Genomic DNA, 25,692 nt, shown 5'->3' with positions numbered 1-25,692 from the left:
AATAAATAAATGATAAAAAATTAAAAAATAAAAATAATGATTATATGTTGGAATAGTATTTAGATATGTTAAGTAAAACAAAATTATTAAAATTAACTTTGCCTGTTTCTTTCCTTTTTTTTTCTTCTAATAAATGTGACCGTCCCCTAGAAAATTTAAAATTACCTATGTGGCTCACATTATATTTCCACGGATAGTGTTGCTCTAGAAGACAGTTTTGTTCTTCACAGGCAACCCTTCAAATACTTGAGGTCTGGGTTGTTCCCTGAGAAACATCTTCTGAGGTGAAACACCCTTCACTCCTTCAGCCATTTGTGATGTGAAAGGATGTTCAGATGCCTTGAGCCGGGAGACTCTCATCTAGCCAAGTTCTAGGTGGGCAAGGCCCCCTTAAAGTGTGGCATCTAGAAATGGCCAGAGCCCCTTGGGGATGGTCTGGTCCTTTTATCACCAGGGGATCTTGAGCAGATTTCAGCCATCACTGTAGTGAATATCCCTGTGCTGTCCCAGTTTGGTAACCACTAGCCTCATGTGGCCATTTAAGTTAAAATTATATCAAGTTGACAGGCAGGTGGGTGGCTCAGTGGTTGAACATCTGCCTTCAGCTCAGGTCATGATCCTGGGGTCCTGGGATCGAGTCCTGCATCAGGCTCCCCATAGGGAGCCTGCTTCTCCCTCTGCCTGTGTCTCTGCCTCTGTGTGTCTCTCATGAATAAATAAATAAAATTATATCAAATTGAAAAATTCAGTTCCTATGACTTACTAGCCACCTTCCAAGTGCTCAACAGCCACATGTGACTACTGGCTACGTTATGGGACAGAACCAATAGAATATTTGCATCATAGAAAATTATATGGGACAGTGCTGGTCTAAATCCACTAGAAGTCTTCAGACCCCCAGCTGAGAGCCTCCCTTCCTCACCACCTTTGGCACCAGCCTCACAGCGCTCCTGCTGGCTCCCTCCCCTCTTGGCCACGCAGACTCAGACCAATGACAGGGCCCTTATTTGATCATACCCTAGGGCTAGCACATTGCATGACACAGAAGGCCTCACACAGCAAGATTTTAGCTCCTAATGGGGAAATAGTTGCTAAGAGCTTTTTGACGTAGTGGGACAGTAAATGGCATGGGTTCTGGAGTCATATAGAACTAAATGTTCAAAACTCTACACCACTGCTCTCAGCTGTGTGACCTTGGGCAAGTTACTTAATCTCTCGGAACCTCTACTTTCTCACTTATAAACCAGGGAGGATAATAGCTCACGTTGTTATGCTGCTGTACCAGGGGACCCAATGAGATATACTTGTAAAGTGCTTAGCACGTAATAAATCCTTGCTAGCAACTGCTGAGGGAAACTAGTAGAATTTGGAGTTAAAGGGAGCTGTGAAGTTACAGAAGAGCACAGTGGGCTTGTGGGGAGAGGGAGAAGAAGCTATCTTCTCCAAGGGGGAAGCCAGCCATCTTCCCTCGGAGAGGCTAGGGCTCAGAGAGCTAGTGGTAGGACCTCAAGTCCTCTGGAGAAATGAATGAAGACAGAATTTGTAAGGCCGGAATGGTGAGGGAGCGTCAGTGCCAGGGGACGGGGCAGCCAGGTGTAAACCAAGCTTACCTTCATTCTAGCTCACTCTTGCCTGGGGCTTCACAGAGGCCCCAGTAGGCAAGCTGTCAGCTGGAAGAGGCCATTGGGTAATTGAGGCCTTGATTTTTCTAGTAAAATGTTTATGAAGTCCATAAACTCATGCCTTTATTGGCCAGGCTCATTCCGGGGGATGGATGTGGCTCTCTGAGGTGTAGTTAAAGCACCTGCTGAACTCAGGCACCCGAGGGCTACTGTGGTCTCCACCTAGACCCAGCAGGCAGAGTGACCCTTGGAGGGCAAGGAGGCCAGCCAAGTCCTACCTCAAACGCTCTTCAAACTCCTCAAAGCACTTATGAATGTCCTATCTCTAACCTTCCATGGGAAGGAGGGAGGTGGTAGCAGAGGACCTTGAGTCCTTAGGATTGGCCACAATCCCCAGCGGGATGTTGGTGTTGTCCTCGGGGTTATCTGGCCCAGGCTAACCTTCCCCAGAAATCTATCCCTGTTGTCCTACTGTCTCAGTCCCCACATTGATTAGCCCTTGCCATTTGGGGTGGGGGAAAGTATGAGCTTAGAAGACCTGCATTTACTTCTCTGAGCCTCCAAAGGGAAATCTGAGAGTCCAATTAAGGTTCTGAATCCAAAGAGTATGTTTTTGGAACTGGGGGCGCTTCGTGTTGGATGATATGGGTGCACAGTGTCTGCTTACAGACAGCCCCAGAGGACTGCAGCATCTCAGAGGGCATGCTCAGCTTCGCCAGCGGTGATTGATTCCTCTAGGCCTTTGGTTGGTGACCCTGCTCTGAGAAGCCTCTGGATCCCTTTGTCTGCCTCCTTGCCTCCTCAAGCCCCTTACCCCCTGCCTCAGCCCCGAACCCCAGCCTGTGCAACTCCAACACCAGCTCACCACCCCCGCCCCAGCCCCAATTCTAACACAAAAGGCAACTTTGTCTTTCAAGTCAGCAGCCATAAATCCACATCTCTCCCCTCCCTCCTGGCAGCCACCTCTGACAAATGGGGGCCTGGATGGGGAGCGGTGGGGAGCAGTGGGAGGCCAGCCTCAGCTTGGGAAAGCCCCTGCATCCAGCTGTTGGCCTCTGTAGGACTGGGGAGCATCGAACCTTTATGGCCTGATCTTGGAGTCCAATGGACTGTAAGGCACAGCTGCAGGGGAGGCAATCTGGGGCTTCTCTGCACCTCTGGGCCGAGCTTTTACAACCCAAGAAGAATAAAACCTCTCAAAGCCCTACTTTTATGACTCTGCCCATAATGCAGGGATCAGGTTCTTCCTCCAGCTCCAGCTGTGAGCTCCTCCTCTCTGCACCCTCCAGCCTTCGCTGGCTGGCGGAGAGTATGCGGAGGGACAGGCACACACCTGCTTTACAAAACCTGGCGGATGGACCCTCTGGGTGGGGGTGCCTACTGCTCACACTGGTGGCACATTCAGGGACGGGGAAAGGGTGAGACGTGTCACCTACCTCCTGTGACCACCCTACCTGCCCCACTGCTAGGTTTTCAAAAGCAGTCCCCATTTCAAATATTTTGCCCAGTTTTCATCTCATAGGTCAGGCAACGAGTCAGAGGACGTGTCCTGGTTTGGGGTTTGGGAAATACAGTCATCTGTCGTGTGTACACAGCAGACCCACTGAATCAACTCTAAGTATTCATTTGACAGATACTTACTGACTGCTAACATGTTAGAGAAGACGTTCTGGGACCCCAGGAGCAAACGCCTTCCATCCCACAGACCCTGTCCTTAGCTGTCCCCACCCCAGTTCCTAAGTATTAGAAGGGTGAGAGTACAGGGCCAGGATCCCAGATACTATCACAATAACACAGCCCTGAAAAACAGCCCTGCAGAAGCCACTGATGGTCAAAGGCTACATGTGACATCACATGAGCCTGAGAAGTGAGGACTGCTACCCCTCTGGGCTCAGGGAGGTTATGTGACATAGCCAGTTACTGATGCTACAACAGGCATTTGAACTTCGAGTGGTCTAACCCCACACCAGGTGCTCTCTCCCTGCATCACGACTAGGCTGGGATGGGGTGTGGGCACACCTATTCAAATGCTTCTCAGACAGGACAGGGGTTCCTGCAGACACAGAAAAATGCAACATCCTAGACTCTGATGAGCATCATGCCTACTCAAGTTCAGAGACACCCATGGCAGAGCAGGGCAGGTATCTCTGGAGGGAACTCCTCCAAGGGCTTAGGGGCAGGTTTTACCAAGTATAACTCATGCAGATAAGCACCATGATAAGGTGATGTTATCCACTAATGATCCCTGAGCCCACACATTTGCTAAGTTCTATGAACACGAGTGTATCAACAACCCAGATGCTCTCTTCCTTGCAGCATTTCCAAATCAGCAATCCAGGACCCCGACCTGCAGGGCCCGGAGAGGGTGGGGCCTGCATTGTCCATTGGGCCTTATACAATAGAGAAGGAACTTATTTTCCTGGCTTGGGGCAGGAGGGCAAAGCACCGTGAAATATCAGTGGCTTCTGTGGGGTGGATGGCAGAGAGGAGGAAATGTAAAAGGGAGGAAGAGTTGTGAGCCGGACTCAGTCCTTTTCATAACTGGATGGATGATCTTGATAAAACCAGAGCCCCTCTCTGGGGCTCTGTATCCTCCTCCGTAAAATGAAGGAGCTGAGCTGGACAGGTTGTAAAGGCTCACCCAGCTTCAGCCTTTGAGGCCATTTGCTTCTAAGTGCGCCAGCCAGGGGCACAGGGTCAGGGGCTGGGGGCCGAATGGGGAATCCCTCTCTTAGACTTGAGAATGTCCAGGCCCAGCAGAGCCCCTCGCCACAGACTGCACGTCTCTGCCCATGTCAGGGTCACCAATCTTCCTTGTGTAAACCTGCCCAGGCCTACAACATCCTTAACTTCCCGTCGTTCTGGTCAAGACACCGGATCTCTCTCACCTCCCGGAAGGGCGTCTGGTTAGGTGGCCCAGGCTGGAGCTATTAAGTAAATTGCTTTCACATGACCATGAGGACAACTCAACAGATACTTCTCCCACATTTCCAGCGTCACATATTAGGATTTGTGGAGACTCATATGGCAGGGGTCAGGTAATGGGACAGGTGACCTGGGCTCGTGCCTGCCTCTGTCAGAGACTCTCTATGTGGCCTTTCAATTGTGATCTTAGTTCTTCACATTTGTAAAATGGGAGTGGGGCAGGATAGACAAAATAATCCCTAAGGCCCTTATCAACATTAAGATTCTAGGATAACTGGGTAAAGTGGTCTCCTCTGCATCCATGAAAGGACCCTCTCCTATTCTCAAACCTTGGATCTGCTGCTTTTTTTGTTGTTGTTTCATGGCTCTACAGAATCTCTGATGGCTCAACACCAAACCACAACAGATTAAGGCCTGTAGACCCCCCACCCCAACAATATTCCTGAAGAAGCCTTAACTGTCTGGGAAGAGGGTGGAGTACATTCCATAGGAGGATCACAGAGTTTCTTGGTTGGTATGGGGCCAATTCTTGGAAATATACTTCTTTGTGGAACCCCACTGCTGCCCTCTAGTTGTCAGAGGTCTCCCAAAGCCCTAGGAATCATCTTCCTTAGGGGTTTGAAAAGCTTTCCCATAAATTCAAAGGAGTCACCACACCCACTCCTAACTTTTCCCTCTCTTATTAATAGGGTGCATCATGCACCAGCTGCCCAAGCTATAAACAAACCAAGGGCTCACTGCCCTATCCTTCTCCCTATCTCCCACAACTAACTGGTCACTAAATCCTGGTGTATTGTCTCTTTTGCATTCCACTGCCTTTGCTTAGGCTCTTAGCGCTTTCAGCTGTTCCTGTAAGAGCCTCCCCTCTCCAGCCTTTGCACCTGCAGTCCTCCCTCCCTTTTCTTCCCCCATCCCAGAGCCATAATTATCTTCCCAACCACCCAATATGATCATTAAACACCTTTGGTGGTTCTCCATTGCCTTGAATCAAGGCACAAATGCCTTGGGATGCCATTTGAGGTCTTCATTATCAAATCCTGTTCTATCTTTCTAGCCTCAAAACCCAGCTAATTCTGCTTTCATGTGGTTTGCACTCTGACCATGTGAGACAAGTTTGCCTTTCCTGGAACATTCTGCTTTCTCTAGTTGCACATCCATCCTCCCCGTCTCCCAAAGGAGGCAGGATGAATTGCGCCTCTCTCCTTGTCCTTATCTGTATTACAGTCTATTGTTCACACGTCAATCTACCTACTAGCCTAGGAGTCCCTTACTGGCAGAGAACAGCCTACTGTGCCTTTCTACCTGGAGCACCTGGAACAAATACTAGGTAAATAATAATTCCTCAGGCACTGTTGCCTGAATGCTGACTTTAAGGATCAAATGGGTTGGGGTGGGGGGAAATCCTTGCCGGTCATCCTTTCTTCCATCTTCCACGCAAGCCCCTACCCCACCCCCAACGTAATTCAGCGTCTGTTCTTGGGCAAGTTACTCTTCTACCTAACTTCTGCGATGAAAATGAAGCAGTTAGACTGGGTCACCGTTCTCACACTTGACTGCGGAGCAGAATAATTTGGGATGCTGGGCAACAACGCAGATCTCTGGACTCCCCTGGCAGAGATTCACAGCCTTCGGTCCGGCGGCGTGCTCAGGAATCTGGATCCCCATTAAAGCTCAGCAGGGCGTCGCAAATGCACAGCCAGGATCGGGAACCCTTGGTCTGGCAGGTTCTTGAGGATGTGATCCGCGTAAGGCTGCGGCGTCCCACGGGGGCAGAGTCTCAGCCCAGCCCGCCCCCCCGCCCCCCCCCCGCCGGTCCAGGCGGCGGGACCGCGCAGCCTCGAGGCTCGGTCCTCGGGGCCGGGGCCGGGGCCGCGGGCGGGGTCAGCGCCGCGAGCCTGGGGCCCCGAGAGGCGCTCTCGCGGCGGCGGGGTAAGTGGGACCATCTGCTCCCTCCGCGGAGGTCAGCGCTTTGTGTCAAGCTCCCATCCCCCTCGCTCCTCCCCCCCCCCCCCCGTGCCCTCTGACTCCCGGGACTAGAAAGAAAGAAGCCCTCGAGGTCGTGATGAAAGTGGCGGCGTGATGGGGAGCGACGGCGGCCGCGGGGCGCGGGGGCGCGGGGCGCGCGGGGTCCGGGGCGCGGGGTCCGGGCCGGGCGGCTCCCGAGGGAGGCCGCGCCGGTTCCCACCGCCGGCCGGGCGGCCGGGCCGCTTTGAAGTGGCCGCAGCTGCACACCCCGGGCCGCCGCTAATCCCCGCGGGGCGGGCGCCCCGGCCCCCCCGCATAGCGCCAGTGTCCGCGCTGAATGGCGCGGGCTAATTACCTCGCTCGCACCGCCGCGGGTGAATGAGAGAATCCGGCATTGTGCGCGGCGAATGGAGAAAATAAGACAGCCATTGTCCTCACACGCCAAACGAGGGTTTGATGTCGCTGGGGCGAGCGAGGCACCATTTCCCGCCGCTCCCCCGCCCCCACCCCCACCCCCGCGGGGCCCGGGGAAACTGAGGAAGCCGCGCGCGCGCCCCCTCCCCGCGCCCCCTCCCCGCGCGCCTTCTCCCCCCGCGGGGTCTTCGGGGCGCGCACGGCCCCCCCCCCGTTAGACGCCGAGAGGGACCCGTGAGACCCCTGGCGGGGAGCCGCAGCTTGGGCCCCGGGCGCCCAGCCGCGTGCCAGCACCCCCGGGCCCGGGGAAGTTGGGGGGCCGCGGGGACGGCAGGCCCGAGGCAGGGCTCCGGGAAGAAGGGGAAGGCAGGCGAGCTGTGCGGCTCCTCCTCGGGGACGCAGAGGGAAATGGGGGCAGGGGCGGTGCGGCTGTCAGGGGGCGCCCCAAGCAGCGAGGCCACCGTTGCCATCCGAGGAGAGGAGGAGAGCGCTGGGCCGAGCCTGGAAACTGCAGCTCCAACCACAGGCCTGGGGAACCTGCTCCGCTAAGGAAGCAGAACTTAAGGAAATCACTGTGCAGATGGACAAGCTGATGAGCACACTATTTATGCATTCAACAGTCTGTGGGCTCTATCAGGCTGCCTGCTCTTTGCTATCACCACCAAATAAGGTGGGGTGTTTTTGTTGTTGTTTTGTTGGGGTTTTTTGTTTGCTTTTTAGAGGGGAGGGAGCAGGAGATTACATCCTTCAATATCAGGAAGCGTGTCTTACCTTTCTATCCCTGAGCCCTTAGCTCAGAGGCAGATAGGTACAGGACAGATGCTCTTTGAGATTTGTTGATTTGAGAATTGAGCTGCTTTAATATCCCTCCATTCTACATATCCTTTCCCTGGAAGTACACACTTCCTAATCCCTTCCGATTGACCCTTTCTGCCTAAAGGAAGAATGTTATACATATGTTCCGATGCCCTATCAGGCTTATCAAATGATAAAAGGGTCTGGTCTGTTGCTCTGATCAACAGTAGGCTGTTGGGCTGAATCGGTACCCCTTACTTAGCATCACTGATTGCCTATTGTAGAGCTCTTTCTGAGCCTTCCTTCCTTCCTTCCTTCCTTCCTTCCTTCCTTCCTTCCTTCCTTCCTTCCTCCTCCCTCCCTCCCTCCCTCCCTCCCTCCCTCGGAGAGAGAGCATGTGTGCACAAACAGGGGGAGCATCAGGCAGAGGGAGAGGACCCAGGACCCAGCGTCCTAGGATCAAGACCTGAGCGCAAAGCAGATGCTTAACCAACTGAGCCATCCCAGTGCCCCAAGGCTACAATCTTTTCTAATGTCTGAGTGACCACAACTAGATTATAAACCCATTATAGGCAGCCCATAGCCAGACTCTTAAATAGGACCAGCCATCTACCTACCCATTCATCCACTTATTTGAGAATAAAATTAAAAAATGGAAAACACTTGTTGAGCCACAATTGTGCCTTGTCTGACCAACCAACCATATTTAATGGTAACCAGCAGTAGCTATTAACAGTGATACAGAAAAAGCATGCTTTTTCTGAGAGGAAATTCTAGGTATAATCATTGTTTTTCTGACTCAATCCTGAAACAAGCTTTAATCTAAACCCTGGTCTTACCTTCAGATGTGGTCATAATGTTTTTCTTTATAATTCTCCTAAATCTTTATCTTAGGGTTATACACACACACACACACACACACACACACACACACACACCCCAAGGCTCTAGAACCTCAAGCTTGCTAGGCGCATCACAGCACCTGCTGCTGTTGAACTACTCCCTGCTTAGGCCAATCTGCCTAGTTAATTGGTTTAGAGAACAACAAAACACAAAAATAAAGCAGAGCTGCTGTGGATGGGGTAAATGTGGGAGACCTGAAGCCCCACAAATTTGGCTTCCCTCTTTCCCCATCTCCAGCCCCTGTGCCCCCTCCACTCAAAAGGGACTCTAAGGACCCAGGGACTCTCAAGAATGATGCTTCAGGGGATCCCTGGGTGGCTCACCGGTTTAGCACCTGCCTTTGGCCTAGGGCGTGGTGTGATCCTGGAGTCCCAGGATCAAGTCCCACATCAGGCTCCCTGCGTGGAGCCTGCCTCTCTCTCTCTCTCTCTCTCTCTCTCTCTCTCTCTCTCTCTCGAATAAATAACTAAAATCTTTAAAAAAAAAAAGTGATGCTTAAAGTCCCCTGATCTAGAGAAAAAAAGGATTTATCCAAGGAACAAAAGATAGTAGCAGTTAATTAAGTGGAATTAAAAACTTGAAAGAAAAAAAGGTAGGTAGTAGCACATCAAAGATCATTCTAATGCTATGTAGGCCACTAGCTTCATTTTAAAAGACTAAAATGACCAAACAAACTACAAATATAATTATTACTATATGTGTGCCTTTATCGTTTGCCCGGATTTCAGTCTGAGTACCTGAATGTCTAATCCCCAGATAAATTATACTTTGGAAAATGATCCACCACTATTCAAAAACCAAGAGGATCCTCCAGGCCCAAACTAGACACTTCATACTTTTAACTGAAAAAGTGCTTTTAAAAGAAGCCTATTTCTCTTCATCTCTCTCCTTTCCCCAAACTGAACACCATAAGCAAATTTAAAAAGTGCTCCATGGGTGAGAATTCTGATAGAAAGATAATGAGTATAATAATGATAGTGTGCTTTTTCCTCCTTATCCATTCCCACAGCAACATGTGAATATTCACGGGAGGCTTTGTTATCATGGTTATGATTTTTTAGATAACAGGAACGTTGGCATGTACATGCAGGGAATGTTCTTCCAAAGGGGATCACAGGAACCTGGAGGGCAGAGGGATGCATGGAAACTGGCCTAGCCTGTTAGCTCTTTTGGAGGTAAGGCCACTGGTGTGGCATTCTGGGACTTTCTCCAGCTTGCCTGGGAGGGTGTCCCACCCTGCGATGATAGTACTGGTAGCCACCTCTCCTGTGATGGCAAGACCAGGGTCTGAATTTGCCAGGCCAAGCCCCTCCCAATACTAAGGAGTATCACTGGTGGCTCAGCCAAATCCCTCCCTTCCCTGAGGTGGCTAGTGGTGGGACCTTGGAAGCAGGATCTTTCAAGGAAAGGAACACAATAGGGAGAGAGGGGTGCTTTTTAAGACCAGAAGAGGCTGGTATGGGAGACATGGGATACAGTTAGATGCAGAAATGCCCACTGTCCGCTCCTGACAGTAGGAACTTGGAAGCTATCTGAGGATGGCATAGATAAAACCACACCTGTAGGCCCTTGAGGATGAATCTCCGACATAAACATATCTGCCTTTCTCCAATCCAGGCTGTTGAGCCTCAGAGGGAAAGTGACCCCCAGCAGGCAGGAGCGGCTCCCCATTCTTTCATCTTCATCGGGCACCAACTCCAGGCCAAGCACTGTGCCCAGCACTGAGGATGTACAGAGGAGCTGGTCCCTCCCCTCAAAGAGTTTGCAGACCAGTGGGAGGGACAAGCTATATACTCATTGTCCCAGAAAGGGGCTTGCCTCTGAATTCACCCCCAAAACAAAGCTGGGCATACAGCCCCATGAATGCTTCTTTAATTGATGTAATAAAAACTACATCGTTTCATTTCAGGAAAGCCTTGATCCCATCAACGTTACACTTACCAGCTTGCCTGCAATGATCTTGATTTTTGTCACAGTTTGATGGGAAAATGACTGATTTGAGAAGCAAAACCAGAAACACAAGAGAGCAGGAATACCGAATAGGCTCAATCGTGAGGCTCATTTTCTGTGATATTACTGGTGATCTGACATAATGGAATCAAGAATATTCTAATTCAATCTGCCAGGGAGACTAAATTAGGGCTTCTCTAAGGTGCTTGAGGTTTGAAAATACCATTTTAAGAGACCTCAAAAATTAGGCTGAAAGGAATTATTGCAGAAAGAGGGGGACGTTCCAGATAAGCCAGGATGTGAGGGGCAAAACAATAACCAAAAGGGCGGTGAGGAAACAACATACCAGATGTGAAGATGGCAGAAAAAGGTCCAAGAATTGTTTGTCACCAAAGACTGGATTTCAGTTCCCTAAGATCCTGGCTGAGTTAGAGCCCGAATCCCATTTTGCCAATCAGCATGTTGGAAAAAACATCAGACCCCTTCTGTCCCAGCTCTGGACACCGAGGACTGGGTGGCGGGGGGGGGGGGCGCAAGCCCCTTCTTCTGGGCCTGTTTCAGCATCAGTGATATGAGAAACATGGGTAGGAAGTTGAGGAACAGGGGAAAGTGGGGTCAGGGTGAATGAGCAACACCTGGACCGCTCCCCCACTCTCCATTCCTGTCTGCCCTGGGGTGAGAACACCCCCAACACAGTCAGGGTGCCAAGCACTCATCCCGGTGGTGTTCAAGTCTGCCCTCCCCTTAAGGCACCCTCTCTGGGACCCTCTCTTCCTTTCCTCCTAGAGCTAGCCTGTTTAAAGATTTGCCCACAAACTATGGCCTAGCTCTAAGCCCTGCATCAGAAATCCCTGGCCTGCACCCCAAACTAATGCGGAGGAGGAGGAGAGGGGGGACCTCCAGCCCTCCGCTCTCCTGCTCCATCTTAGTTCCCCAGAGCAGCTTCAGGCTCCGGGTTGGTGGGGGTGAGTTCCCAAGTTAACCCGGTAAAATGTCCCTTCTCACCCTGGCCAGCGCAGCCCAGGGCGGGTAGTGCCGCCGAGGCTCGGAGTCCAGGAACCCCCCCCCGCACTCACAGACTACGTACACTCACACACTTGCACACGGGTCCTCGCTCAGTCCCACAGCAGCACCGGACACCAAGCATCCAGCACCGGCCTCGGCAGCCAGCGACTGCGCGGCGCGGGGTTAATTGAATGCACATTGATTCTGCAGCCGGCCACGCTCGGGGCCTGGGGGGGGCGGGGGCTCCTCCCTCCTGACACCGCGCTCGGGAGCCGTGTTTCTGGGGGGCTGGTGGCGGGGGTTCTCGGGAATGCCGCGGGACCCCCCCCCCCACACACACACACACAGGCCCGGGACTTGGGGCACCTGCAGGGCCCAGGGGGCAGGGGGCGGGGCGTAAAAAACGGTGAGGATGACCACGACCAGGGAGCTTTTCTAGCCAAACTTTGATCCTGACATTTAAAAAAAGGGGGAGGCCGAGCCCAGCGCGCCAGGAGAGCCAGAGAGAGAAAGAGAGAAAGATGCTGGAGAGCTGGAGCGGGCCTGGAGAGAGGCTCGGAGGGGAAGGGTTGGGAGGAGGGACGCTGCGCAAGACAAAATCCAGTCAATGTCTTGAACCTTAGAAGTGACATGGACTTGAGGAATTATTAAATCTGGTGCTTTTCGTTGGGGGGGGGGCTCAGGTTGTGATCCCGGGGTCCTGGGATCAAGTTCCCCGTTGAGCTCCCCACAGGGAGCCTGCTTCTCCCTCTTCCTGTGTCTCTGCCTCTCTGTGTGTGTCTCTCATGAATAAACAAAATCTTTGTTAAAAATCTGGTGCTTTTCACACTACCTTCCACCTATGAGGAAACTGAGGCCAAGGCGAACTGCTGAATCCAAAGTCACACAAGGGTGAGTTGAACTTTTACATTGTAAAAGCTAGAGGTGGGATCCGGGGAAGGCACAGAAGTAAGCATGATGGCATCTGTGTCAATCCACGCACCTTCCACGGCCCTCATCTAGTAGTGGTGGGGCTGCAGGTGTCTACTCCAAGGCAGTCCAAACCAGGCACCTCGTATGGGGCCCTGTCTTCAGGTCTCTCCCTCCCTCCAGCTTCCTGCCCTGCTGACACTAAAGCCCCAGTAAAGGAGGCCTCCTTTGGTGGCTAGGGGTTGGGGGGCCGCTAGGACCCTAAACCCTACAAATGTCTGGGTCCTACTCATTCTCTCTCCTCCAAAGGCCAGCCAGGGCAGTCAGTGCTCCCTCACATTTCCCACAAAGACAAACTGAGGCCCAGCAGCTTTAAGGGAGAAAGAAAGCTTGAACCCAGAGCCAATCCTCAGTGTAAGTCTACCTTCACTGCTCACTGGCTCTTGCTCCTTGAGGTGTCTGTAGTCCCACCACCACCCCATGGCAAAAGCAAGTAGAGGGGGGATAAATTCCAGCTTGTCCTTGATTTCTGCCCATAAAATTGTGCAGAGGCTTTGCAGACACAATCCCAGGTGAGAAGGGGCTAGGTTGGGAGGGGGGACATGGAAACATGGCCATGGCAGGCGGGTGAGGATGACCAGGGCCAGAGCACATGCCCCAGGAGTTATGAGCTTCCTTAAACCAAGAGCCTTCAGGCTGGGCATGGGGGCAGGAGCATGACTTTCAGCAGAAGTCAGGTTGCTGGGGACTGACTAATAGGAAGCACTGAGCACCCAGGGCTGCTGCTGGATCCCAAGAGGATCTGTTCTGTGCTTCCCAGAAATATTAGTCCCTGTTTCTGGCTGTCACCCCAGACCCAATGCCCGCCCTGATCTAAGGCACTGGATCCACTCCCCTTGCCAGTAAGGCCCCCTGCACCCTTCTAGCACACACAGCATGCCCCTCCCTGCTGTGCTGCTCCGGTTACCAAGAAGCCTGCCTCCTGAAGCCTGCCATCCAACTCATTGTTCAGTGGGGCCAGGAGGGCAGAGGCCCAAACGTAGACCCCTCCTCCAGGTTGGGGTGGGAGCCGATTCTTCTAGCCACCACAGCAGGCAGGGACTGCAGCCTTGGGTTGCACGGGGAGAGGCACGCAACCCCATGAGGCCTTAGGCCACCTTGCCCAGGCAAGGGGACAGCACAAGGACAATCAGCAGCCTGGCTCCTGTAGGCTGATTATGCCTCTTCTCTTCTCCTCCTCCTCCTCCCCCCACCCACAGGACCCCTGGGGAGAAGGATCCTTCTCTAGCCACACCAGTTCCTCTCCTGTGATTTGTTCTGAATTTTCAAACAAAGAGTAATTATGACAGATGTGGAGCAATCAGCGTCATTATGCGGAAACAAGAAAGGGAAAGGGAGCCGAGGGGGCCCCACGGGGGAGGGGAACTTGTCTTTCCTCCTCAGGAAGAAACAACTCCCACCTACCTCCACCAGCAGCAGCAGCAGCCGCAGCACCCATCCAACTTCCTTTCCTGCCAGGAACCTGTACCCTGCACTCAGGGTAGGACAAATCTCTCTGCAGAACCTCCCAGCCTAAATGGCCCTCCACATCGTGGGCCTCCAGCAGCAGCTGGGGGCCGGGGGCATGGAGCCCAACCTGGCCCAGCTGGAAGTGGCTCCCACTTTGGCCAGGGTTCAAGGCTCTGCTCCAGACACTCCTCATCTCCACCCTGTATGTGCTCAGGTACCCAGCTCTATTTCTGAGGCATTAATTCTGGTTATGTTCCCAAGGGACTCTAACCCCTTCTAAGGATCCTCAGGCCATTGAACTATGGGTCAGGAAGACCTGGGTATAAACCCACCTTCTCTACTTACACTGTGTGCCCTTGGCTAAGTTAATTAACCATTCTGGACTTCTGTTTACTCATCTATAAAATAGAACTAGTGATACTTATTAATGGAAATGTTGTGGGAATTAAGTAAATTAACACATAAAGGGCTTAGGACAGTGCAGCCCCATATTACTAGGAAGACTTCGACTAGTTCACTTCAAGTGCCAGCACGTAGGTGGCCGTCAAATCATCAAGCTCAGCATCCAATGAGCTTTGGAAACTCCTTGGATGTCAGGAGCCCACACTCAAGGTATGCTGGCTAACACTCACATCCACAACTACAACCACAGAGAAAGCCTGGGGCAGCTAAGAGAAGCAGAAATTTATGTCCATGTGTACCAGCTTCCCCTTGATGTGGGGAACATAAAAAGATCCCTCCCTTCCCCAACCAGAGAGGCACCAGGGCAGGTGAGAGGTGTGACACACCCAAGAGGCTCTCTTACCTGCCAAGGCTGAAGAACTAGCCACGTCCTTGGGCAGGTTACCTACTCAGGGACTCAGTTTTCAAGTCCGCAAAATGAGAAGCTTGGACCAGATGAGAAGCTCCAAAGATTGTCCCACTGCTCTGGTTGCCTGTGGTCCTGCTGGAGGCTGGGAAGCCCTCCAAGGTCTTAGCCAGGCTGGGATATGAGGGTCTTTTGCTTTTCACTCAGTGAAAAGGCTAGGATTTGGTTCTCTCTCACGGTGGTCTGCCCCTCCTCTCCATTTAGGTGGTCTGGTCTCTGTCTGCCCGCCCTAAGGCCTTAGAGCCTCTTGCTGGTACCCCCTCACATTCCAATGGCCTTGGGGCAGCAGCCAGACCAGAAAGTCCAGTTCCTGCCCATTATCACTGCTCGCATCTGTACTGCAACCCAACACCAGCATTCCAGAGAGCGGCCTGGGGCTGCCCCCACCACCCACCATGGTCAGTGTCCGGGCTCAGAGACAGGCCCCAAGCAGGGGCCAGTGTTCTCAGATTCCTCCCATCAAAGGTCTCCCCCCAGGGGGCTCCAGGTTGCTGGGGAGGCCATGGACCACTCCCTTGGGGAGGTCATCTTTCTCTCAGTCTCTCCTCTCCTCATCTCTTTGCTCTGTGCCCATGCCTGAGCTCACCTACTTTTGCTCCTCAAACAGAGGGATCTCTCTTCCAGCACAGCAGAGGATGGTGGACATAGGAGTTGCCACAACTGGAGAAACAGTTAGGAGGAAGGACAGAACAACAGAGAGAGGAGCTGGAGAAAGGCCCGGGCAGGGCAGGAGAAACAAGGGCTGAGGGCCATAAAGACAAAGACCCTAAAGTGTGGCCTCACAAGAAGGCAGAGGTGGAGGCCAGTTTGTTGGACAGTGTCAAAGGAACCAAGATCCAGAGATGAGGTAGAGAAAAGTGGGTGGGAGAAGCTGGGATGTGAGCCCTGTGCATCATGGTTTCCTGCCTGTGCCTGAATCGAGTGGCTGGCTGGCAGCAAGCCCATTCTCCCCCTCCCTCCATCTCCCCAGGGTCTGGGGTCTGGCCAGGAGGTCCTCCTGCTTGCCTCTCTTTGGGCATTTGCTCAACTCCTGCCTTTCCACTTTTACTGGTCCCAAGAGCACGTGTCCAGGCACCCCTCCTTGGGAAGCCTTTGGGACCACTCCAGTCTGTCGTCTCTTCTTCCCTTATACTTGAGGGCAGTCACAAATAGTTAGCATTTCTTGGAGCACGGTGAACAAATTTGGGGGAAGTGAGAGCAAGCTCAGAAATCAGAGTGGTCCTTTGTTGGGGTATGGAGTGGCACGGGCCAGCGGGCTCGGATTGCAGTCAGATTGCTGACCACCACTTAATAAATAAATAAGAACATGGTATAGACTCCTGAGGTGCCAAGGCCATGACCACATGCCCAGGAAGTAAGCCCCCACCCACCCACCCACCAATGACCTAGGGCTTGGCTCCCTCTTCTCTCACTTCAGCTGGCTGGGCAAGTATTAAGTATCAGTCCTTGCAGGACCTAAAAATCATCCACCACTGCCTCTTGCCCTGCACCCGTTCTGTCCACTCCAGCCTTCCAGTCTGGCCACAGTGCCCAAGGGAAGCCCTTGGAGAAGAGATGGAGCCCCATCCTGGGCCCCATGCACATCCTTCAGGCACACACCTGTATGCTAGCCACACAGGTCTACGGGGCAACACACATACACTACCGGCCTCTACATTCCTTGTTGCAACAAGGCTATGGCCACAGGATCTAGGGTGCCGTAGGTTATTTGTACAAGACAGACATTTTTGGAATCACTTGGTCCAGTTTAAACAAAGACAGCAGTGAGCTGTTTGGTTTTCCATCCTGGGTGCCCTTCTGTTCCATTCTACTTTTTTGAAGACTGTGTAGAACAGCCTTCGAGCTGCTGTGAAAAGTCTCTCTCTCCCTTTCTCTCTCTTCTCTCTCTCTCTCTCTCTCTCTCTCTCTCTCTCTCTCTCTCGCCAGCAGGGACTCTGGAGAGGAGAGGGAAAGGCAATACAAGAAAGCCAGGAGTGAAAAAGTCCTTTCTCCCTGGGGGTGGGGAGGGGACAGGGGGTTAAGGGGGGCTGGGGGCCTGTTTCATTTGCAGGCTGCAAATGCCTCTCCTATTCACGGGCCCACATTCCCAGCCAAGGCGCCCGGCCACGGACAATGCCGGGAACAGGAACAGAGGAGATTTGCACATTGTGTTCAAGGGGCCAGCTGGCTGCCTGCGACAGCGGAGCCAAGGTGTGGGAACCAGAAGCATTCGACTTCCACATTCAAGTCCTGCGGGTGGGAGTGAGTGGGGCCCTCCCCCCTTGGCTGGGGCCAGCGCGGCTAGGGACGGGGCCTCAGCCAGCCAGGGAATAAAGTCCGAGGCAGGAGACCCAGAGACCCCAGCATGAAGGGTACCAAGCAGTTTGGTCTCTGCTTCACACCCCATCTGGCGAGGAAGAGTCTTAGTTCTCTGGAGATAAACACGCAGCAGCCGCCACCCCATGATCGTGCCCTGAGTGTGTTATATTCCCCTGCCAATCCGCCCTGCTCCCAAGCTTCTGTTCCTCTGAGCTATGCTATCAATTACAAAGCCAGGAGAAACACACACACACACACACACACACACACACACACACAGAGCAGAGAAGCGCAGCAAGAGAAACAAGAGAGACCCAGCTCTGCACCCGGAGGGCCACATGTTCATTTAGTTTTTACCAAGCTCCACAGGCAAACGATGTGAGAAATACAAAAGAGAAGCCCTTTAGGAGCTTAAAATCTAGTTGAGGAGACAGATGGAATAGCCAGCCACAAAACAGTTACTTAACAATGTAAGCAGCCGTCGCTGAGATGAGGCTGATCCTGAATGCCGCAGACCGCAAACACTCCCCGCCTCAGGAAGCGGCAGGAGAAATTACTGTCCCTTAAGTGGTCTTCGGGGAGGGACCCGCTAAGGGACAAACAGGGGCGAGGAGAGACTGGGGAAAGGCCCAGCAAAGGCAAGCACGTCCCGAGGACCAGCTGGATGGCAAGCAGGCCTTCACACCTGAGAGCTGAGAAGAACTGGAGTCCAAGCACCCAGTTTTACAATGAGAAAAGCAAACCCTAGGGAGGGCGAGTCACTTGCCCAGAGCCACATGGGACCCCTGGTGTCTGGGCAAGGGCCCTTCCATCACACCTCACAGCTGCTCAGGAGTGTCAGTGTGGGGTATGGCCTGACCCTCACCCACCTGCACCTGACTCTGGCATACGTACGGGTGAGCTGCCTGGCAGGGGAGCGGGCCTCGGCAGTGCCAGCCACTCATCCCACCAGCGATATTTCCACTGCAACACCTGCCTCCTGCTCCACTGGGTAGATAGATGTGTGTGTGAGAGAGAGACAGTGGGGAGACTTCCTCAGGGCTAGCTCAGCTGAGCTGCCTTTCAAGAAGAGAAAAGTTTGGGCTCCATGTACTAGGCCTCAGTGTACAACCTGCAGGTGACATAGGCCTCTGGGGTTACCAGCCACTCCACCAGGAACCACTTCCCTCCACAGTCCACTGCCCTACCCCAAAACACTCTGGGGTCCCGTAAATACACTGAGCCACTCCCCACCCGCCACAAACTGTACCCCAGCCCATGGTTCTCCTGCCAATCCCCTTCAACGCCCCTCCAACCCGGTTCCACAGATCTATGCCCAGACCTTGATCCCAGATTCACACAACCATGGATCTTGCTATTGAAAGTGGGTTCCAGAGTAACTAATTACTTTCCCTTAGACGGTTTAAGAATGAATTGGACTTTAGAAGTGAGTACCTGAGGGCCTAAGAAATAGGTGACTCATTGAGGTGGAGGCATCAGACTAGACTTGAACTTTCTCCCTCTTGCCATACCCCACAGCCTCTTTCTGGGAGTCTGGGCTTACCAGGGGCCTTTCTGGAATCACCATAACTAGAGGAGCTTAGAACTGCACATTTCTCAGAATAATAATGTTACTATTTAAGGAATACCTTCTAGGTGCCCTGCACTGGGCTAAGTTCTTTACCCAGACTATCACAGGTAATCCTTATAGCATTGTTTGTTGGTAAGAAGTAGTTTTCCCATTTTAAAGAGAGGTTAAAGGGGCACCTGGCTGGTTCAGCCAGTTGGAGCATGCAACTCTTGATCTCAAGGTCATGAGCTCGAGCCCCACACTGGATACAGGGATTACTAGAAGATAAATAAGTAAACTTAAAAAAAATGTATAAATGACTTGCATTGGAATTTAAAAAGATAAGGAATATATATTATATATATTTATAAAATAAAGACTCGAGAGGTTAAGTGACTTGCCCAAGTCCATCCAGTGGGGGTATATTTGCTTCTGCAGTCCACCCTCACAACCAAGCCCTGTGCCAGGTATTTCATATCAATCACCTCATTTAATCCTATAGCAGTCCTGATAGGCTGATGAAATTATGATTTTTTTCAGATGAGGGCATAAAGGCTCAAGAGGATTATTAACTCGGAATGCCTGGGTGGCTCAGTCCATTCAGTGTCTGCCTTGAGCTCAGGTCCTAGGATCAAGCCCCACATTGGGCTCCCCACTCAGCAAGTAGCCTGCTTCTCTCTCTCCCACTGCTCCTCCCCATTGCTCATTCTTTCTCTATATAATAAATAAAATCTTTTTAAAAATATTTTATTTATTTATTCATGAGAGACAGAGAGAGAGAGGCAGAGACACAGGCAGAGGGAGAAGCAGGCTCCTCACAGGGAACCCGACACGGGACTTGATCCTAGAACTCCGGGATCACAACCTGAGCCAAAGACAGATGCTCAACCATTGAGTCACTTGGGCTCTTGTTAGACATGCAGAACCCGGGGATCCCTGGGTGGCGCAGTGGTTTGGCACTTGGCTTTGGCTCAGGGTGCCATCCTGGAGACCCAGGATCGAATCCCACGTCGGGCTCCCGGTGCATGGAGCCTGTGTCTCTGCCTCTCTCTCTCTCTCTATCGTAAATAAATAATAATTAAAAAAATTTTAAAAAAAGACATGCAGAACCCCAGGCCTTAGCCTAGATCTATTGAATCACCATATGAATTTTATCAGGTTCCCCAGGTATTTCATGGGCACAGCAGAATTTGAGAAGTCCTGCTCAAAGATCCCATAGATCTTTGCTCCAATTCTCCAAGGGGCCTGAGACCAGGAAGTGAAGCGCAGGGACTGAGGGCATCTGTCTGAGGGGAACTAGGGGTGGGTCCCCCAATCACCTCCCCTCCTTGTATCTAGCCCATCTTTTTTTTAAGATTTTCTTTTTGGGGTGCCTGGGTGGCTTAGTTGGTTAAATGTCCCACTCTTGATTTCAGCTCAGGTCATGATCTCAGGGTCATGAGACCCAGCCCAGGGTGGAGCCTGCTTAAGATTTTCTCTCTCCCTTTGCCCCTCCTCCATCCCTCCCTCTCTCTTAAAAAAAAAAAAAAAGATTTTATTTTGAGTAATCTCTATACCCAACATGTGGCTTGAACTTACAACCCCGAGATCAAGAGTCGCATACCCCACCTACTGAGCCAGCCAGACGCCCTATAGCCTAGCCTTCCTTGGGGGTCATCCAGGGGCACAGACCTTAAGAGGGGAGTCAATGCACATGTTCCCACTGGGTCACGAAATGCATATACCCCCTCCCCTACGCCCTCCCCCAACCCGGAGCCCTCCAGGGGGATGGCAGAGGGTCTTACAGGCCAACCCAGCTTCAACCCCTACTCCGCAGCTTATGAGAATCCCTAGGCCCTCCGAGGAAGGAGTTAAACCACGTTGCACTCTGGCTCCAATAATTCCACTCCCTGGTAGATTTCCCTGGAGTGCTTCCTAACTGAATCCCAGTGAGGGAGAAAGCTGGGGTGAGGGAGAAAGCTGGGGGCTGGGAATAGAGTCAGGCAGTTTGTTCTTGCTGGCAACGGCAGTAAAATCACCTTTAAATGAAGAATAAAGTATTGGCTCCCATGTGCCTCCTATGAAGCAGGCAGCTCATGGGGTGTGTGAGTTCTTACATCCATCCCACAACCGCAGGGGTATATGCACATTTCACAGGTGAGAAAACTGTGCCACAGAGAGGTTAACTTGTCCAGGGTCCGTCTCATTATTTTTTTTTAATTTTTATTTATTTATGATAGTCACACAGAGAGAGAGAGAGAGAGAGAGAGAAGCAGAGGGAGAAGCAGGCTCCATGCACCGGGAGCCCGACGTGGGATTCGATCCCAGGTCTCCAGGCTTGCGCCCTGGGCCAAAGGCAGGCGCCAAACCTCTGCGCCACCCAGGGATCCCTTCGTCTCATTATTAACAAGTGTCTCAATTTGCAGCTTCCAAACTATAAGCGCATGGAACTGCAAGGCAGAGAAAGCAGATGTGCTAGAAGCATGAATACTCTTAGGATTCTGAGTGGCTCCATCCTAAAAAGGAGATATTTGGAACCGAAGCCTCCAAGGAATCTGCCTGCAGTACAGCCCAACCTGGTCAGGCCATCTTTCAATGACAGCATCTGAGACCACTGGGAGGGAAGAGGGGGCATTCCTAGTTGTCGCCTCTGGCCCAGAGCTCACATGCCCTGCAGGGCTGCCCCCACAGACCTGGACCCCTGTCTGTCCCACTGGTGGATCCACCTGGACCCTGTGTCTGTGAGCGGTGCTTAGCCTGCCCCTCCCCGTGAGCCCCTAGGGAGCAGGCAGGAGAAGCAGGGGGCTCCAGAGGGCTCCTCACACCTTTCAGCAAGGCACCCTCCCATGTCACACAACATCTGCAGTGCCTGCAGGCACATGGGCCAGGAGTTAATACCAAAGGAGAAAACTCAGGCAGCTAATCAGCTTTGGAGGTTTCTAGGGACATCAGCTTGTGAAGTGAGAAAAGGAGATCTAGCCACCAGGTTGCTTGGTATCCAAGCATTCTCCCATGGGATCACAAGTCTTGCAATGAACAGGGAGGCCATATCAGACTGCCAGTGCTTAGAGGCAACCCTGGAGCTGTCCCCAGGACCCCACAGGATTAACCAGGCTGACCTCACCCAATGGCCCTTCCCCCAGCCACAGCCCACAGCTCAGTTTCTTACACCATAAGAGTTTAAGGAAACCAGACATCTTGAAGGTATTACCATTTATAGAAAAGCACATTTACAATTAGCTATATATAAACACCTGGGATTTATCTCCCAGAATTCTAGGTTGGCAACGCAGGGGTCAGTATTGGTGTAAGGTGGGGAGAGAGTGGGGGTCCCCTCCCCTAGAAATCTCATTTCTCTCATTGGCAAATCTTCCTGGGGGCCCCACCCTGTGTCCACGGCCACACTCCTCTACCTCACACCCGGCCATCTGCTCAGAGGCTGCCCCAGCCTTCCCCACACCGCCGAGGCTGGGGTTGAGGGGTCGCTGAGCCAGAAGTGATTCGGTCTCAAGGTCCAGGGCTGCCTCCCAGAGAGCTCCATATGGGGGCCTGAGTCAGCCTTCTTTAGAACAAAGGGGGATCTTAAACTCAGTGAGAGGGCTCCTGCCTCAGAGCGATTCATCACTCACCAGCCATTCCGAGCAACTGTGCAAATGCCCTCAGAGCCAGAACTGTCCCCCATCAGTGGGGGAAGCGGGAGAATGCCGTAGGAGTTAAGCAGGAGGAGTAGGATTCAGGCTGCCTAGAATGCAGTTCTAGGTCTTAGTTTTCTCATCTGGCAAAGGGGGGCAAAGACTGCCTATCTGCTTGGGTCATTGTGATGACTGAACAAGATCACTCATGTAAAACACTTAGGCAGGGGACCCAGCACACAGCAAGTGCTTGGTAAATGTTCGCTAGAATTATCACCAACACCTTTAAGGTGTGGCCTCTTGGGGCACCTGGGTGGTTCAGTCAGCTGAGTGTCTGCCTTGGGCTCAGGTCATGATCCCAGAGTCCTGGGATAGAGGCCTGAGCCCCGCATTGGGCTCCCTACTCAGTGGAGAGCCTGCTTTTCCTTCTCCCTCTGCTGCTTCCCCTGCCTGTGGTCTTTCTCTCTGTGTCAAATAAATATCATCTTTAAAAAAAACAAAACAAAACAGGTGTGGCTTCTTTAAGGAATACCCCCTCCAGAAGAAGTAGGAAGCTGTGAGGTAGAGAACACTTTAGCACTTGCTAAAACTTTTACCCTCTCTCAAGAGCAGCAGTTCTTAACCATGACACATACCCCACACCTGCACCCCTACCCCCAACCCCACCCCCGGCCTGCCACCTTCAAGATCCATAGATAATTCTGGTTTACACACCCACAAACATGCACAAATTAAAGAACAACAGAATTTTTGCAGGACAGGGCTGTAGAACATAATCATCATTTCATCACAACTGGTGGTCCATCAGTGTAAGCAAAGCACAATTCGAGAACTGACACACCTCACCTGGCCCTTTCTCTCCCGTGCAAGACACATCAGATATCAAGTCACCACAATGTACACTTTAAATATCTTACAATTTTATTGTCAATTACACCTCAATAAAGGCAAAAAAAATTTTTTTAAAGGCACATTAGCATGAAGGTGGGTGGGAGTAATGTCATTATTGTGATAACCTTGAAGTTAACCTACCACATTTTTTGTAAAACAAATTGTTGGCAAGCTTCAGAATATCATTATCCTACCCAAAAGATTTGAAAGTCAGCCCAGAATTTAAAACTGCATATAGCCTAATTAGCCTTCAAAATTCTCTTAAATCACCCATAAAGTATGACAGTTTTTTCTTGAGACACAAGAATCCTACTCAATGGACTGGGATGATACAGTATACAGGCATATGGAAACTCAGACACACGGACCTAAGAGTTAGATAAAGTTCACCCTCTCCCTCTCCCCCCAACAGTGTTTGGCTATATTCTTGTTGAATGACATTCCAATCAATTAAATGAGTATATGATACATTTGCACCACCACAAATGACTACTATGTACCTCTCAACTGACCCGGGCTGAGAAATTAGTCCTCCAGAAGGCTGCAGCTACAGAAGATGGAACTGCTTTCCCTGCCCCCAACCCCTGGGCTGACCCTGGACCCCCGGTCTGGGGGGAAAAAAAGGTAAGGGGTGTCCACTTACTTGCAGCCTGGATGCGAGCCTTCCGGCTGACCACCAGTCCAAAGCGGTTCTGAGCCACACACTCATAGTCACCCTCATCTGAGGGGCTGCCTCCCCGATCCAGCTGGAAGTGATGGATCATCAGGGACCCATTGGCCAGCAAGGTGGAGTGAGTACTCTCCAGCAGCTCCATCCCATTTTTCCTCCAGGTGATTCTCACTGGAGGGGTCCCCTCCACCCTGCAGCCCAGCATTATAGGCTGCCCAGGGACTGCAACATCATCACTTGGCTCCATAGCAAATGCCAGTTCGGCAGAGTGGCCAAGACCTGTATTGAGAAGGGGAGATGAGAGGAAAAGGAGAGGTTAGTGTGGAATGAACAGGCAGCAAGAACTCCTTGCACAGGTGTCTCAGATCCCCTGGATCTGTGCACCCACCCCATCTTTCTGTACTGTTAATAGGAATCTCTATTATATATAGAATTCAATGTATTATAGAACTCAGTGCTGTCTTATGCAGTATTTTTCTCAATCAGCACACCATCTCAGAAGGAGATATTATTTGTACCATTTCCTTTTTTTTTTTTTTTTTTACAGATAAGGGAAAGGGAGCCCAGAAATATTAAGCAAGTTGTCCAGGGTGTCACAATTAATAGTTACAAATCTGAGATCCAGGGGCAGCCCTGGTGGCTCAGCAGTTAAGCACCGCCTTCAGCCTAGGGCGTGATCCTGGAGACCCGGGATCGAGTCCCATGTCCCATGTCGGGCTCCCTGCATGGAGCCTGCTTCTCCCTCTGCCTGTGTCTCTGCCTCTCTCTCTGTGTGTGTCTCTCATGAATAAATAAATAAAAATAAATCTAAGATCCAATAAAGTAAGATTCGGGACACCTGGGTAGCTCAGTGGTTGAGCATCTCCCTGTGGGACCATGATCCCAGGGTCCTGGATCAACTCCCACATCGCATCCAACTCCCCTTGGGGAGCCTGCTTCTCCCTCTGCCTGTGTCTCTGCCTCTCTCTGTGAGTCTCTCATGAATAAATAAAATCTTAAAAAAAAAAAAAAGTAAAACTGATCCCAACATGGCTGTTGCCACCTCTGTGACCACTCTGGCTAAATGCTGGAGCCTTGCAGACGTTCAGGGGCGTGACCTTAAGTAAAGTGTGCAACCTGTCTTAGCTTCCCATCCGCATCTGTTTAAGTCAGAAACATAATGTGGCTTATGCGGTAGAGTTGTTGAACAAGATGAACAGACTCAAAATCACTATAAAAAGGTAGAAGTTCTAAACAAAGATAAAGTGAAAAAGTAATAAACCATTGCTTCTTTATGCTGGCACAGCCAGCTGAGGCCTGGTCTGAAGCCTGGCAGGGAGCGGGACGGGTGGGCCCAGGAGCAGGTACCGGCTAGGCTACGGCCCAGCCCCACTGCCTCCCTGCTAAGAGGCTCTGGATTTTGGTTTGTTCTGGTTGTTTTTGCCTTTGTCATAAGGAGAACTGAAGGGTCCCAATCGTCAACTCAGATTCCCCCAAATTCAGGAAGGGGCAGGTTTCTAGAATCTTTGCTTCCCAGCGACCCCACCGCTCCCGTAGAAGAAAACTGAGCCGCAAGAACAGCAGGGGAGCGAAGAGAAAGGGAAGAAGGTGATCCCGGAGTCGGCGGAAGCCCGGCCGAAAGGACGCGCGCCCCGATCCCAGGCGTGGTGCCAAGGGCCCAGCTTCTGCAACGAGCAACTAACTTACCAGACCAGTTACAACCTCACTCCGGGAGGCATGAACCCACCTGGTCTGAAAGGGCAGCCACAGACCCCTCGGCACTTTGGCAGGGCACTAGCGATCCCGGAGCCGGCCCCGCCCCAGCAGGC

The 25,692-nt window shown here is 51.8% G+C and overlaps 1 protein-coding gene across 3 annotated transcripts in view; it reads right to left on the bottom strand.

The window, feature by feature from the left end:
• The window catches only part of IGDCC3 (immunoglobulin superfamily DCC subclass member 3), a 41,383-nt gene that overhangs the window by 14,889 nt on the left and 802 nt on the right, over window positions 1-25,692 (bottom strand). For all 3 annotated transcript variants that reach the window (XM_055319575.1, XM_055319576.1, XM_055319577.1), the window contains exon 2: window positions 23,858-24,163. In XM_055319575.1, coding sequence (XP_055175550.1) covers window positions 23,858-24,163 — 306 coding nt within the window. The remainder of the gene's footprint in view (window positions 1-23,857; window positions 24,164-25,692) is intronic.

Source organism: Nyctereutes procyonoides, unplaced genomic scaffold (assembly GCF_905146905.1).
Source record: "Nyctereutes procyonoides isolate TBG_1078 unplaced genomic scaffold, NYPRO_anot_genome, whole genome shotgun sequence".
In the NCBI taxonomy this organism is placed as follows: domain Eukaryota; kingdom Metazoa; phylum Chordata; class Mammalia; order Carnivora; family Canidae; genus Nyctereutes; species Nyctereutes procyonoides.
The sequence above is the reverse complement of the archived record's forward strand: the minus strand, read 5'-3'. Positions and strand labels throughout refer to the sequence as shown.